General features: G+C 43.0%; 1 protein-coding gene across 2 annotated transcripts in view; it reads right to left on the reverse strand.

Annotated features, from left to right (window-relative positions):
* LOC119015236 (activin receptor type-2A-like) overlaps positions 1 to 17,152 on the reverse strand; it is a 48,089-nt gene that overhangs the window by 17,574 nt on the left and 13,363 nt on the right. For both annotated transcript variants that reach the window (XR_005073230.1, XM_037091062.1), the window contains exons 3-5: positions 9,466 to 9,673; positions 7,927 to 8,060; positions 6,011 to 6,165 (exon numbers count right to left, since the gene is read on the reverse strand). Coding sequence is in view for 1 of the 2 variants with exons in the window: in XM_037091062.1 (XP_036946957.1) it covers positions 6,011 to 6,165; positions 7,927 to 8,060; positions 9,466 to 9,673 (497 nt within the window). In the remaining variant the exon portion in view is untranslated. The remainder of the gene's footprint in view (positions 1 to 6,010; positions 6,166 to 7,926; positions 8,061 to 9,465; positions 9,674 to 17,152) is intronic.

Consider the following 17,152-nt stretch of genomic DNA (forward strand, 5'->3'; position numbering starts at 1 on the left):
ATGACGGATGCATGAACTGTTCAAAACGTAGCCACAAAGACAAAGATATGTTGGGTTAAGAAAGCCAATGAAAACCCCTCATCTGAGACTGTATTAACTCTTTCTCAACAAAGGTCCAGGCGTCCTCGAGAGCCTTCAAGTTATGTGCTTAAGGGCGACCATGCAGCTTTTGAAACAATCAGCGTCGTTTAATAAACTACCTGTAGCCTCCAGCCACAGTTAAGGTGTTATGACCAGCTAGAGAAGCAACTGTTCATTTGAAATCAACAACGGCGTCAATGCCTCAGAGACCGGAGAGTTTATCGAACTGAACAAAGACCGAAGAAAGAAGCATTTCTCTTGACTGGTTTCGGCAAGACTTGGTGATAGACAGATGGTTTGTCCAATCACCAGACGGCCCGGCCCTTTTCCAAATGGTTTCCAACGATGCCCTTCGAGACGGTTCTGTGTAACGAACCATCTCACGTGCAAGCTGAACTACTAATAACAAAATATTGTATTTGTCGTACGTTACTTTGAGGACTAACGGAGAAGGCTCTACCAGGGCTGCTCAAAGTTGGCCCACCACAAGTTTGATTCCCACAAGACATTTATTAAATTTCCATAAAGTAAAAAATACTCCTAACTGGTGGCTGTTTGTTCTTATATAAGCTGGCAGGCAAAGTGAAATTTTGAGTAGGCAGTCAATTAAGGGAACTTGGGATCCTGGTAACCGAGGTAAATAGTTTGGGCACCCAAGGGCTCAAATTTTAAAAGACCTTCCACTAAATAAAATAATTTACATTTGGCAATATCTAAGTTCAAATCGCGAACAATCTGATCAGTGATTTCAGCACATTTTGGTCAGTGTTTGTAAAAGTTTTAAAGTTGGATAAACATAAACAAATATATGGTAGGTGAAGAAAGCTAAATAAAAAAGGACATTAAGGAGATTTAGAGCGCCAATATTGAGGCTTTCAAGCCTCAGTGAGCATTAAACCATGAATATCTGAAGCTTTGACATTGGAGGTATGAAATTTGCCATTATTATTAACATTTATACTTTGCTATGATTATAATTATGAGTTTAAGGAGCCAAGGACAAGAGGGGAGGCATGAGTCTCCAGCCTTCAAAAGCTCAAAGCGTTGGACAGTTTGTAAAAGAGTTTGGACGGTCGCCATTTTTATGTACACCAGCTACGACACCACTTCAGCATCACAAGTAAGTAGCTCCATGTCTGGCTGTCTTTTGCAGCTGAAACATCATCTTCCATTGAAAACTGATTTCGACATCAAATATCATGGCTGCGATTGAAGTTTAAAGATTCGGATCTGCCGCAAACACAAGAAAAGGTCTTTTGCAACCTGCTCGATAAGGTATGTAGAGTTCAGTGGTATTTCGCATGAGCGCAACAGCTGCAGTTACCCAGCAAAAAAAAAACAAAACTCAAAAAATGGCCAGACTTATGTTTAAGTGCTCGGGGCCTCTCTCCGTGTGAAAGCTGTGGGTCTGTGTACTCAGACAGAATCAATTCCAGTTTGCCTCCACTTCACACTGCGCTGTGAATAATGGAAGCTTGGTGGCAAATATTCAGCCCATGATGGACCACAATTATAACATAATGACAGTGTGCAATAAAGTTACTTTGCCGCATGTAATTTCCTGCTTTTTCACACTGGATTTAATCTTTTTAGTAGAGTCTATAAAGTGTGCAAGAAAAATCACCCCGACGTGCTTTTCTTTTGGGGTGTATGTGTGTGTGTGTGTGTGTGTGATAAAACCCTCCATCTTCTTTTATAAGCTCCACCTTCCGGCCTCGCCCCGACGTGGAGCCGATATGTGAAAGTACAACAGGAGCTCTTTTCGTATAATTAGAGAACAGAGCGACGATAATGAATCCATTAATGATCATTAAGTGGGAACAATTACTTTTGCATCATGAAGACTGCATGTGTCATTACCTTGCAAGGAAAATAATCGCAGCTACTTGATGTATTTCTGGTTTAATGACTCATCGGTAGAGAGAGATGTGACAAATCTCAATGGAGGAAATGTGCAGAAAATGCAGAAAAATCAAACTGTTTTGTCTTGTTTCTACTTATGCGTATCTTGATCTTTGCGGTGTGATATTACTGATTATTTCCACAATGTAGCGTCAGATGCGGGATTATAAACATCACAAATAAGTAATCCCAAAGAAAATGTTGATAAAAAATAAGAAAAACTAATAAAGCAGCAATAGATATCAGCATTATGTATGTTCGGACTTTCTCTCCGGCTCTCTCCAGACCACAGCTGCTTGTTTACGATATAATCACATTCCTTTTCATTAGAGATTTAGATTAAATGCGCGCAGTGTGATGCGGAGATCTGCTCATCTTAAAAGAGATGCAGCAATGTTGATGGAACATGGATGTTGGAGAACAACTGGGAAAAAAACGGCGTATGAACAACTGCAGTGGCTCCCACAAACACAAAAGGGTGCTTTGAGGTCTAACTGGCAACAGGTGTGGGTAATTTGTAACCGTCACATTAAAAAAACATGAGTAAGGACAATGTATTATGTACAGAACAGCACGCGAACAAGCCTGTAAAGCAGATCTTTGGACAAAATCTGCGCCATGTGTGGAATTAATATTAAAACACAGGAAATAGGGGCGTCACGATTACGCTTTCAAGTTTGTGATCACTGAATTCAAAGGCAGCATCAAATACGGATTATTATCATCTTTGATTACCGTCTCTTTCAAACTGGAGCCAGCCACGTTTGAGTGTTGAATGGAGACAGATAGAAAACCATTTAAATGCCAGCGTCCGAGACTTTAACTAAAAAGTGGCAAAAATTCCTGCAGGATATTACGCCGATAAATATTTGTGACTCGTGCCACTGAAGACAATAACCTTCGTCAGTGGAAGTCGGTGGGATTAGAGCAATAAAAACAGGGTTAAGGCACTCGTTTCCACTTGTCATTTGATAAATTGGTGAGTCTGTTGTTTACTTCTGGTCTCCAACATTACGCAGGAAAACCAGGAGGCCAGTGATAAAGTGACCGAGGTTATCTACTGAGTCCTTTACGGTGGTATATTTTCACCACAGCCAAAAAGAACATCTGACTACTGTGGAGTCACTTGACCTGAGAATATATGCAGATTGTATCCTTCGCCACTGAGGGCAAAAGCAGGTGTAAGAGGGTTTGTATTGTAGAGAAAAGGTCCTGCAATCTCTTGTTATAAAGGTGCGATTTCATCAGGTTTTTACTCAGTAACCCGTGGTTGAAGTGACTGAGGTGTGTTTTCGCTCTCAATGGTGCAAGAATTGCTGGGAGCTGTCCTTGGTGACTTTGCGAGAGGGAGCTGTTTGAGCGATTGTCGAAGTCACCTCTGCTTTTCTATTTATTTCTTTTATACAGCCTGTGGCGCAACACAAAAACACATTCTTCAACAACAAACCCACCTAAAAAAACAAATAAAGAAAGAAAGAAAAGGAGAAAGAAGAGAATATAGAAATAAATCCCCCCTCTCGCTCTATCCATCTCTCTCCTCCCGATTGGCTTTCTCCATCTTCTATATTGAAAAACTCGGTCTAATCAATTACAAAACAAGCGATGGGTACCGGAGCAATTTGATGTGTATGAGATTGTGTTTGTTTTTAGCCTCCTTCCAGCAGCAGTCGAGTGGGGTTCGCTGCATCACCTCCTTCCAGAAAAGCATACGAGCCGACTTTTAACTACATTCCTGTACGAGTGACCTCCTTTCCCTCCTCCTTGTCCTTGTACACCTACTCATTCATGCACTAGTACACTTCTGCACACACATGATTATACACATCCGGCATGACTTCATTTGTTCCAACCTGGCTATTTCATTTTCTCCCCCCCTCGCCTCGTGATTTTATGAATATTTTATCTGTTTGTTTTTTTCCACTGTGTCATCATCAGTTATCTGATCCACTCCTCTCCGCTCATGATCTTCATTTGTTTTACGTTGTTTATTTATTCATTTATCCGTTTTCCAGGTATGTTTCATAAGCTGTGTTGTTGTTTTTTTCCTCCCCGGGCACATTAGCATTTGTGTCCTGATTGCACTGTGTCACCGTCTTTTTTATCTCTTCCCTGCTTTGCTTTAGCGCTGTGCAAATACAATAACTAAGTTGAGAGAATAGCATGTCTCTGTTCGCTCTCTCCCCCGCACTCCCCACCCACCCACCACCACCACCACCACCATCCTCTGAGGCAGAGCTGCGAGCGTCTCTGTGTTTAGTTTTGTTTGCCTATATAAAGCCTCATCAATAATGCAGAGGCCCCTGACTCCTCTTCCATACCGTGGAAGCTCTGCATGGGTTTTCTTTTCCCCTGCTGCCGCCGAGCAGCAAAGAATATAGCTCTGCTGCTGCTGCTGTCAGGTTAAAACCACTGTAAAAAATTAAGTGAATCAGGAATTTGGATGAAGAGCTGTATGCAAGAAAGGATATTTGGGAAGGTTTAGAAAAAGGTGATTAAACTGGAAGAGACATGAATATGATTTTAAAAATGTATACGGGGAGGTGTTTAAGCAGCGATCGAGTGCTGGAGGGATGATTTTTAGTGAGTTAGCATCGCTCAACAAAAAGCCTGTTTTCTAATTAATGCAGTAAAATAAGCTCCGAGGCCGACGAGGCCAGATAATGTTCACAAATCAACACCAGCTTTATGCTTTTTCAAGCATAAATCAAACCACAAGAAGTAAAAAGCTAATAACACAGCAGTCGCTTGACTCCATCGTCACCATCAGCATGTGTCTGACTACAATACACGATGCACTCTTTACTACAGATGCACCAATGGCAATTTTCTTTCTTTCTTTCTCTCTAAGAACTATAATTAACAGCACACACAAACCTTTTAAAAGGAAAATTTTGTGTGAGCGCACTGCTGGCACTTTTCTGCCGTAAAAAAAAAAAAAAAAAAAAAAAAAAAAAGCTACGTGGACACTCGGGCCCTGAGAGTAATAAATGGTTCAGAGAAGGGATCTTTATCCTCAAAGTAAATGCACCATTCATAACCCACTGCATTCATAACAGTTGCAAAGTGCAAAATGCAAACTTATTTCTGCGTTTTAGGACTCAGTCCTGCAGTAGTCTACAGAGAAGAACGGCAGAAGAAACAACTCATCAAATGTGGGTCAAAACTCTCATTTTTCCAACAATTATTCCAACCTGCGCAGCACACGTTGCACTTAAAATTTAAAGATTTTAAAGATTAATTGGAGCACTTCTCTGTGATTAAAAACCAATCTGACACAATAAGAGGCAACCCAATTACAGTCATCTCCAGACACACTGCAGTGTGCTGCATTAAAAGGCGAGTCTGAGAAGTGTGGAGGTTTTTTTTTTCTTTAACAGAAGGAGACAGAAGCAGACAGATTTAGGGCTCCTCTCAAGCTTCTGTAGAAGTTTGAAAGGAGAAACTGAAAAAAAGCAATTATCCCCAACGTAAACTCTCCGCACAGTGTGTCTGTTCTGGCTGACCGTAGTTATGTCCCTCTGCTGCACGGGGCAGGAAAGGTCAAGGCTGTTTCAGTCAGCCCACCGAGAAACTGGAGCAGCGCTGGAGTTGAAGGTTGCTTAAATAGAGAAGGTAGAGCGCTGAGTTTATATAGTTTCATGCTGCAAACAATACAAGAGAAACTAATGAGCTTCGACTCATGTCGCCTGTCGCTGCGCGCTGAAACTTACTGGGCGGATCTTGAACTATTATTTGTTTATTTCCAAGTTTTTCGTGTTTGCACTGCGAGTAAGGAACGAAATGATTTGCCCCACCGGATCTGAGGCGTTTTACATTTCCCCTTTGTTTGCAATTAAGAGATGAAGCGGGACGCCGAGGCTGAACGGACAAAAAGAGAAACTCTAACTGCATCCGCAGCAACTTCGAGGAAAGAGGACACCACAGTCGCACAGCCGCACCGTTTGATTGACAGCTGACCTCCGGAAATGCACCGCGGTGAAAAAAAAAAAAAAAAAGTTTTCATTTTCTCCACCCGGAGAAGACTTACATGTGTGGGGACGAGGGCAGCCGGGTAGGCCAGCTTGTGATGCCTCCACATCCAGAAGGAGAAGAGGACGACGGCGGCCAGGCCTATGATGGGAACCAGGGAGTAAAGCAGGGTGCTGAAGAGCTGGGGCTTCTGGGGGAAGGGGTTGGAGGTGGCTGTGGGAGGAAAAGAGATAAGTGAAGATAAGAAGACGTTAGGAGTCGTTTTATCTTTGTAGGAACTAAAATAAAGCAACGGGAGAAAGAAAACAGGGTGTCTGATTGGCCTGACATTGTGCTACATCATCTCTAAGTGCAGCACTAACCCTGCTTACAGCTTACTGCCACTGCGCTTAGGGATCATATCAATGCACGCACACACACACGCACGCAGCAGGATTAGTGAATCCATCTCGTGACATAACGTAATCCGCCTGCCAAAAATAACAGAGCTCTGAACTGTGCCCGACCCCTGCAGGAGTCTCTGGGTGACGCCTGCTGGCTCAGCCTGTCCTCCCATCACAAGGTGTGACAGTCTGATTCGGCAGCGCTGTCAAAGCACCGACACTCCGACGCCCACCAACACTGCCATCCTCGGGGGTGCAGGGGTTGAGAGAACGGGCAGGGGGCCGGTGGGGTTGCACCAGCTGCACGATGGGACTCTCAGGGTGTTTGTCAGAGCGATGGTGAAAAGTTTTTCTCTACAGGGTGTCTGCAGGTTTCACACAGTCAAATTTAAGAGCAACACAAAGAGACACTTGAGCTGTGAAGTGATGAGTGCAAGGACAACAGAAGCGCCACTGGTTGGTGAATGAACACAGACAGTTGGTATTATGTGCGGGTCAGGGCCGTGACTTTACTTTGTGTTTGAAAACAATCATACCTGCATCTCTGCAGATCAGCTTTGTTACTCCCTCTGAAAAACATCAATAATTGTGAATTTATTGTCCTTTTGAGCTACTTATGTCTTTGGTATCTTTTTCATTCTTTGCTGGATTTTGTGCTGTTTTGTCTGCAACTTCAACTTGCATGTAGTTCTAACACTGAGGTAAAATATCTAGTTCACGTATATTAATAATAATAATTAAAAATAATTTTTTAGAGTTTGTGAGAGGTTTTCTTGTTCAAACTGCTGCAGTGAGATCACGTCATCTCTGGCTGCGCTGAATGAAGCACATGTTGTTTCATGTCTTTTGTTACTTTTATTATCCTTCCCTCGAATCCTTAAATATTTCTGAACACAGCAACACCTGGACAGCTCAGCAGCTGGCCGACATCCAGAGCACAAGTGCCTTACATCACACACACTCGGTGGTGGAAGAGCTCTTCAGAGTAAAAGCCTGGATGTCGCGTCAAGGTTTCCAGATTGTAGAAAAGCAGAAACATAAAACATTTAATTTAAGAAATTTAATAACCTAAAACCGGTTTCTAGTACTCCAGGTAGGTAGGACTTTCTCACATGGGAGCCATTTTGAAAAGATCAAATTAAAACATGGATAAATGTTTGTAGCAATTTAAAACTTCACAACACCAACTATTACTTATAACAAGCAAATTCTCTGATTCCAGCTTCTTAAATGTGAATATTTGTGGTTTCTTTCCTCCTCGATGACAGTAAACTAAAAATATCTTTTGATTGTGGATGAAACACGACATTTGAGACATTTTTTTGGACATTTTAAAGAACCAAAAACAAATGAACTGAATAAGAAAATATTCAGAAAGAGACGTTTAATCATTTAATGACTTTTTTTTGTTTTTGTTCTGGTTTATCTGTATTTGAGGTGAAAACAGTAAATAAACTGTAGGTGTGGCTGCAACACAAATAAAGTAAACACTGCCTGTTTATCATTTTCAGTGGATTTCATCTGTGTGTGTGTGTGTGTGTGTGTGTGTGTGTGTGTGTGTGTGTGTGCGTGCAGGTTGGACTGTACATACTGTAGGCGGTTGAATGGTGCGGGTCGCTCTGCGGGGGCGCCTCAGGGACGTACAGGAACCTCTCGTTGCACATGTTGCCTTCGCAGCAGCAGAAGAAAACGTCGGGACTCTCCTTCCTCTCCACACACTCATTACTGCAGAGGACATGGAGGAGGAGGGGAGTTAGAAAACACACACACACACACACACACACACACCCACTTTCCTCCCCGCACACCGCAAAAGGACATGGAGGCAATTTCAGTTTTTAAGTGCGAGTGAGTGCACATCATCTGCATGCACTCACTGCAGAAGACATGATGCTTTCTAAAGAGCGTGTACACACACACACACACACACACACACACACACACACTCTCTCTTACTCACTCACATCTCCCTCCTTCTCCACCACGAGATGTGAAAGAAAAACATTTATAAAATAACTCCCACACACGCCAATACACTCGCATGCAAACAAACACACATGAGCACTAACAATCACACACACACACACACACACACACACACACACACTCTCTCTCCTTCTCTTTCACACTCACACAGTCATCAGATAAAAGCCAAAGGAAGTGGCAGCCGCCCTCGACTTGCTCTGCCCTCTCCAGGGAGGCGAGGCGGCGCCGTCTGAGCAGAGGTACCCAAACTGTGCGGGCTGCAGAATCTACAGCAACTTTATCGCTCAGGAATCAAAGGGAAACACAAGCAGAACCGGCTCAAACCAGCATCTCATGCCAGGTTGATGTTCTAGAGAGCGAGGAAGAAACTATAATAACGCCGTCTATTAATATCTGTTTACTGTTCCGGCCTTGGACGGGTACATAAGGCTGAATCCCTTTCAGCAGAGACGCACAAAGTAATTTATATTTCCCTTGCTCTATGGCAATTAACAATGTAGCCTTGTGCGGGTCATTCACAGGGACAACAAGCTCTTCTCAAGGTGTCTGTCAGTGTTTAGTGTCCCACCTTTGTCCTGCCTGAGGCTGCTGCTTTCTGTCAGCCATGAATGGGGGAGTTGAACTAGCATGTAAACTAAATATCTCTTTATTTGTGCTTCAAGGAGAGGGTGAATACACTGCTATGATGTCTGATGACTGCCTTTTATAATCACCAAGTGAGATCCTGAACCAGGTTCAGTTTATTCAGCTGGTCCCTGGCCACAAACATCAAATGGAATCAGGATTTGATGTGTTTTCACAACCCTGAACGGTCACTTAACAACATAAAGAACCAACAAAACACAGTTAGTTTCTAACTAAAAGAGGCAAGGAAGTCTTTAAAGCTAAGAGTTTTATCTCACGACATTGTTCTGCCTAAATATTGCGATAGTATCAGTGAGAGACTGAGAGGTGACGCCACACATTTGTGGTAATGTGCTGTAACAAGTGCTTACAGCAAACACAACTTGCAGCCTCATTCAAGCCATCTCGCCATCTTCTCCGGGAAAAATGCTAAATTCGCAAGCTGGCGTCCTTCTTAGAAACCACGATCTCCACGTCTGTGCGTTAAAGTGCTGCGAATATAACAAACACAACAACGTACCTGTCGTAGCAGTTGACGTCGTCCAGCCAGCAGCCTTGCTTGACGACCTCTACGGTCCCGGAGACGTTCTTCCACGTGGCGAAGCAGTGCCGCCGCTTGTCTTTCTCGCCATAGCAGGGCTCGATGCCGCTGCGGTTGGTGCGCTCTTTCTCCCAGCTGGAGTTGTAGTAGGCGCACTCCTGCGTCTCCGAGCGTCCCAGGATGGCACCTGGAGAAGACGATGGAAGACATTATTTAGTTTATTTTAGACCTTGAAGGATGATCGGCGTCGACATGGCGAGATAACACATTTTGCCAGGTTAACTCTCAAAGGTGTGTGAAAGCAGCCTTTTAGATTCTGGGATTTATCAGCCAACTGTGGCTCGGAGATGAAAAAGTTATTTTTCCTTCACTGTCATTGACAAAAAATGTGATTTAGTTTTGTATCAATAACTGTTGGAAGGACACGTCGTTACAGGCTCAAAGTATGAGATGGAGAGCAGCCATAAAACATTTAGCAATGATAAAATTCACTTCTGTGGCCCTGTTTTTTTCTTTTTTTTCTTGTCAGAGGTCCCAAGAGCTTCGGAGTCAATACACCAATGAAAAATGAAAGCTTTTCTAAGCTGAACAATAAAAGCCAGCCAGGCGTGACAGCGAAAATAAGGTTACAGACTGAAGCGGAGAAACCAAACTCTCACTGCTCACAGACACAACTCAGGCGAGCCAATCGACTTCCCTCCCCCGCCAAAATAAAGGAGACTCTGATTTCCTGCGGATGAATGCAGGCAGCAGCTTTCCGCAAACCGATATCCAGGGGAAAAATACTGCATGACAGCTTGTCAGTTTAGCGTTGCTGCCGCCGCCTCTCATCACCTGTCAGGGAGTTAGTCCAGTTTAGACTGCTGACAAGACTGAAGATACTCAGCCGCTTCCAAGCGCTTCAGACACACAGGAAACCGGCGGGATGGCTTCCTGTGAATCACTCTGTTCCTGCTCCTCAAGGTGTGATAATCAGGTTCTGATATTGAGTCTCGGCCATCCGGATACGCCGTCCAGGGCTTTGTCGAAGTGATAATTCTTCACTTAACAGCCAGTTTATTTGTCTCGTGCTTGTGAAAATATGACTTAACTTGTTTGTGTGAAAAACAGATCATCATCATCATCTGGAAAAGGAAAGTGCGTGTGAGCGAGTGTCAGATGGTTCAATCAGCTTCCGCAGGCTGCTGAGAAAAGTTTGCAAATGACAAGGTCACATTAAATTAATCACCAACTATTTTAATAACTGATTATTTGATTTGAGAACTTTTATAAAGGAAAGAAAATAAAAATTCTCTGATTCCAGCTTCTTAAATGTGAATATTTCCTGGTTTCTTTCCTCCTCTGCGACAGTAAACTGAATATCGTTTGGTTGAGGACAAAACAAGACAGGTGAGGACGACATCTTGTCTTGGTGGTTTGAGGTTCATCATCTGTAACGTCTGTCCTTTGTATTCTTCGTGTTAAAATATTCTGGAGTTAAATTCTGCAGGATCGACGCTCTATCAGGGTCTTTCAGATGAACATATTTGAAGATGCTCTCCTGGGCAGAACATTTCTTACATATCGTCCTCGTTACTCATCTGTTTATATCATCTGGTTTTATTTTCCAGCCAACGAGAATTTGCACTCCTGACCTTATCTGCTTTTATTTATTCTTCCTTTTAATGTCTCAAAAAGCTCTCTGTAATTTAACCAAATAGCGCACAACAAATAAAGAATAATGCTCCAATCTATGCGATCATTATCCACTCTGCGCTGCCAGTAAAAATGCTATCGCAGAGGAAGAAGTGTCCTGCTCGCTCTGACCGTGGTGTCTCCCGTCACAGTGGCTTCCAGAAATTAGGGGCTTAGCTTTTGCGTAATGGAGGTTACCTGTAGGAGGATCATGTATTTCTCAATAAAATGGCTGCTTAAGTAAAGTTCAACCCAGGAGCTGGGCGCAGAGCACATCTCTCTTCAACATTACCAGCTGCAGATGGAAGAAGAGAGGCGAGAGGGGAGTTCACCGGCTGGCAGGCGAGGTCAACTCTGCCTCTCCGCCGAGCTGACGGCATTTTTCTCTCGTCAAATCCATTTCCCATGAAGCCCCCCTCCCCCGACTATTTTTCACGGCAACAGGTGCAACTTGTGCTGTGCAGCCTTTATGATCGGGGAGCAAATGGCAAATGGCCGAGGTGAAAAGAGAGAGGAGAGAAAAAAAAAATACTCCGGGGTGATGAATGAGTGCAGCGTGAGCGAGTGGGCTGGATAAACAGGAATAATTATTGCACGTGTATTAACATAGAAACGCATGTGAACATAGACGAAGAATGCATATGGAGCAAGCTGTGTTGTAGACATGGAGGCAAAGATAGACATAAATAGATCCACAGGGGTGTATTATATCTGCATGCGGAAAAAATGAATCTGCCCAAACGTGCAAATAAGCATAAATAACACCGCGGGGAGGAGATGACATCATCTCACAAGTGGTTCATGTGGTCTTCATTTCTCTCCCTCCTACAGACGCTCTGAAAAGGACTTTAATGCAAACAAATCACTTTCTCTGCTTGTTTTTTTTTTTTTTTTAATTGCACATTTTTCTTTTTCTCTAATGTAACACATATAAGTCTGACAAATTAAGGCAAAAGAAGGGTGTGAAAGCAAAGTTTTTGAGTTCAAACTGCTGCTCGAGCCAAAGAAAAAAGGGAAACTAACTATGTTTGTAACCACAAACCAAACTACTGCCCACGCCCAATTTATCTGCAGCAAGTATCAGACAGTTAAAGTTAAAAGGTGCCACATGTGCCACAATCGACCACCTCTCCACCAGCTGCTGCTGATTTTAACTGCAAGTGTTTGAGAAAGTAAGATAAGACCCCATTTGGTTTAAATTCATTAATTTAATGATTAGAAAAGTGACTTTTAATGCAGAAAAGCTTCACTCATTTTGACAAAAGGGGATTAAAAGATGGTTAAATTAAATCAGATCAGATGTAAAAAATTAAGACCTCACACCTTTGAGTGTAAGACTATCTAATGAACTCCAGGGCTGAATGCTGCGGCAGGGATCAGGTGCAAAAAAGAGCGGTTGTGGTCTACATCTTGCCTTTAGGGTGTTTGTGTGCCTCCTTAAAGCTTCAACCACATCTACAGACCACATGGGCGAGGACGAATGACAATATTTTCCAAGCACAGATCATCTTAAGGCAACAAAAGATAAAGAAACAGTCTCTTTTTTTTATCCTAGAAGGCCCAGTCCTCAAATAACCTCCCCTAGTGTAATACTGCTACACTATGATTTATGCTAAAACTGAGGCGCAGAATCCCTGCCTGTGTCTGTAAAGTCTATCCTCTCCATCAGCAGCTAGTGTGTCCATAGCATGGCGCCTGGTTTCTATTCTTCCCGGATGGGGATGGATGCGACGTTCCCTTCGCCGGCCCTCGTGGGAGCAGAAGGCGATGATTATGGAGAGGTATGCGGAGGTAAAGCGGAAGGTTAGCTCATTAGCCACTTCTGGTGTAACGGTATTAGCCATGCTAGCGCTGATCCCCACGGACGCTCGCGTCGAGGTGCTCGGCATACGCATTTCCATTTTTACTCGGAGTGATTTACAATGAATGCGGGAGGAGGATAAGCCCGAGTTCCTGTAGCAACTTCATTACGAGCAAGTCATAATAATGAGCGTGCAGGACACAGAAAGCAGGTGAAATAAACACTGTGTGTTTGCGTCGCTGGAGAACTAATGAGGGCTGGATTTAACGGAGATAAATTAACTAAAAATGGGCCATAAATACAAAATAATTTACGTTTTTTATAACTGGGATCATTTAAGTCATTTTTCAATCACACATGTCACAGAAAAACAGCAAATTCTCACATTTTAGAGGATGGAACCAGCAAATGTTTGTCATTTAAGTATGTCATGAGTTTTTTGGGGGGGTTTGGCTGTTGGCAGGACAGAAGAAGCTATCTGAAGTTGTCACCTTGAGCTCTGGGAAACTGATGAGTATTTTTCACCATTTTTGGACTCAACTATTAAGAGATAATTGTGCAAATCATCAAGATGGAAAGAGCAAATATTTGGCTTTTTAGGATGAGAAATGTAAGCCATTTCTGTAAATTAACAAATTGATTAACTGGCCAATTGTTGCAGACATATATTGGTTTAATTTCCTGCAATGAAAAGAGAGACTAGTTGTTTTTTACCATCACTTCCCATCCTGTGAGCACGGCACAAAAGTCAAAGGCTTACTGAATACATCGACAGTTTAGGCAGCGACACAACCTTCACCTTATATAAACTGACAGTAAATGGATGTATTTGTAGAAAGTGAGTGCTCAACTTTAAAAAAAAAAGCAGGACAAAAAGCCGGCCGCTGTTTGTTCTTCAGCCGAGGCGAGCTGCAACACCTCGGCAGCTCCATTGATAATGGCTCTATTCAGGTATTACACTGTGTGAGCAAGAGCGAGAGCCATGTGAACTGCAAATACAGAGCTCCGTCGCAAATACAGCCATTGAGAAGCTCAAATCAATCACGTCTCTGAAATGAGGTGGCAGTACAGGACGGCTGCCTATAGCGCCGTGTGCCGAAGGTGGCTGCCCGTCAGTACGGCGGATATAAAGCAGAGAAATCAATCTTCCGACTAAGTCGCAGCTCAGAGTTCACTAAAGCGGATAATGTCACCGAGTGCAGGAGCCTACACGAGCGATTGTGCAAGGACATACAATAGGGCTTCCACCCACAAGCATACATCCAAGCAATAAAGAGAGAAGCCTCTTTGTCTCCCGGAGATGTTTCACGCATAGAAATGTCAAACACGAGCAGCTCAGGCTCACTTTGTTGGCCGTAACAAGGTTTGTTGGAGAGAAAGAAATGCAGAGATGGATGACTATAGCTGCATTCTGTTAATGCAAGGTCGTTTTCTTGGTAATGATGCGGGCAGCATTTATTTTATCCGCAGCACGCTGAAACAAAAGGAGGAAAGCGAACGATCAAAAGGAGGAGGGAAATTAAAGGCTTCAGACTTAATCAAGACGTGGAGTTTATTATGTCTGATTATGGTAAAGGTCAGCTCACGAGGGGGTAAACGAGCAAACATCTATTTATGTAGAGTATGTGCAGACGGGCGTCACTGTGAGGCCACTTCTGAGGACTTTTAACCAAAGAGTTTTAACTTTTAACTGCTTTAAGAGCTTTGTCCGTCCTTTACATCATCAAGAAGACTATTTGCTCACTAGGAGTCTCCCAATCACTCAAATCACAGCAGCAGCAAGTATGTTCCCCCCTCGTTCGGTTTCCTTTCTTCTCGTGAAATAAAAAGGCCACAAAACATTTCATAGAGCCTCCTTTCTATTCTTCTCCTTTCCAGTCGTACAAGAGATTTATCAAGGTTAACCGCGACCTACTTTAGCTGCGGACATTTCAGCGATGCCTCCCCTGCACAGCGTCTAAACACCCGACCCACTTCTCGATCCACTGGGGCTTTTTTTTTTTTTTCTTTTTTGAAAAACTGCTCCTCACCCCTCACTAGCTGCCTGGTGGCTCTGAAAATTCACTCTGACATTTAAAATTTTTACATTTCGGGCATTTAAACCGATGCTATTTTTTCCCCGACAGTGGGTTAAGCTTGTGAGAAATAAAACCTGAAGGGTGCAACATGTTCCTGCGACCACAGAGTGATCAGATAGGGCAATTAGACGGGATTTTCTCAAGAACAGTTTGACTGCAAACAGGGGATGTAATTCGCGGTAATACGGTGACGAAAAAGATTGTTAACTTGGAAGGAAATGAGAAAATAATTATCTGCAGCTGTCACAGAAAAGTCAGTCTTTTGTAAGGTGTAAGGGTTACAGTGGAGGCCGTGACACTGAGAGCAAAATGCAGAGGTTCATTTTTTCCTCTTTGATAGCAAGATGCTCGGACAAAACTCGCCGCTGGCCTCATTTCACCTGAAGCTTCTTAAGACCGACCAAACTGATCCAAGCTCTGAGAGCGAGAGAGTCAGAACACGGAGGCAGATCTGCAGCAAAATTTAAAGAAGTCATAGCTCAAGAACAAGCTCTAATACATGTTTTTAAAAAGCTGGGACCAACCCAGGTGCCAATACTGATGCAATTCACTTCAGTACAGCTGCTGATTCGCAAAGAAGCCATCTTGGATTTTGAGGATGGTGAGACTTCAAATGGAACACACCTTTGTCATGAGCTTATAATAACTGCATACAAAAGGCACTTTCTTCTGGATCTGGAAGCTAATTCCTGCAACAATCATCCCAATGAGGGCAACTTCAACTGCAGAATTGGTGCTATTGTTGGTTTGAACACGAAAAAGAAAAAAAAGAAAATTGTTTGATTTTTCAAGCAAAAAATGGTCAAATATTTGCTGGTTCCAGCTTCCAAATGTGAGGATTTTCTGCTTTTCTTTGTCATTTATGAAACCAAATGAGGCGTCTTTTGGTTTTGGACTGTTCTGGTGCACAAAAGATGCAATTTGAAGAGCATGTTGGTCGAACTGAACCGAGAAATCGTAAAATTTTTGGCAGATTAGCTGATAATCACAATAATCGTTGAATGCAGCCGGAGTCCTGCCAGATGTGAATTATTTAACACACCAATGGACAGTTTCAAAGAACTTTTTATCCTCTGGAGCCCTCAAAAAACTGGAAAATTTACTTTTAAAAGATTGTTTCCAAATCCCAAGATACAGACTTGAGGTCTTGGAAGTCTACTGTATTATTGGTTGTTTCCATTATATCTTTCCAATTCTGCCTTCAATTGTGAAACATGACCGAAAGCAATTTCTCCCCTAAGTATTCCCTTTCCTGAGAAGAGCTGAGTAATAGCACAAATTTACTTCTTTCTCAAATGACATGCACTCGCCCCCCCATCTCCCTCTCTCGAGGACCACTTCTACCTAAAATATGAGCCAGCCTTCCAAAGAGGAAACAAAAATCACCAGGGAGAGCTACATCAGATCCTGTGAATTGGCACGCGTCGCTTGATTAGCAAAGTGAGATGGCTACAAGGTAGGAAGCCACGCAGCAGAGACGCTTCTGGTCTGATCTGTGGCCAGGCCAGCGAGGTGGCATGCTGGGTGGGAAATGACCACCAACCACCTGCCAAATGTTACAGAAACTTCAGCGAAGACAGTTTGGCAGGTAGCCAGCTGACGCCCGGGGGTTTTGTTCGCTCTACTCCTAAAGTAAAGCTGGTGGAACAGATAAAGTGTCTGATTTATTTGGGAATCTTTGAGCTGGTGTGGCAGGAAGGGGGAAAAAAAAAAACATTTTCCTTACAGCGACTTGCGATGAGAGAAACAACAACACCTGCCTCGCAGGTGAACACAAATCCTATCTTTACATAAATAAACGTATACTTGGCTCGACTCCACTGGTATTTGTATTAACACCACCATGACTCAACCTATATATTGTGTTTAAGCAAGCTGTTCCAACACACTGATACTGTTTTCTTGAGGAAGTCATGTTTCTGGTTTCACTGACAGCTGAGCTCCGGGTTGTGTATCATAGAAACACCACAGCGGTAAGTGCTTCTCTCAAAAGAAATAAACAGCACAGGTGAGTTCATTATTGGCCACTAATTGTATTAAAATGTGACATTTCAGGCTCAAGATCTGTCCATCAGGCCTGTTTTTTTTTTTTTTTTTTGCCTAACAACTGCTG

Source organism: Acanthopagrus latus, chromosome 24 (genome assembly GCF_904848185.1).
Source record: "Acanthopagrus latus isolate v.2019 chromosome 24, fAcaLat1.1, whole genome shotgun sequence".
In the NCBI taxonomy this organism is placed as follows: domain Eukaryota; kingdom Metazoa; phylum Chordata; class Actinopteri; order Spariformes; family Sparidae; genus Acanthopagrus; species Acanthopagrus latus.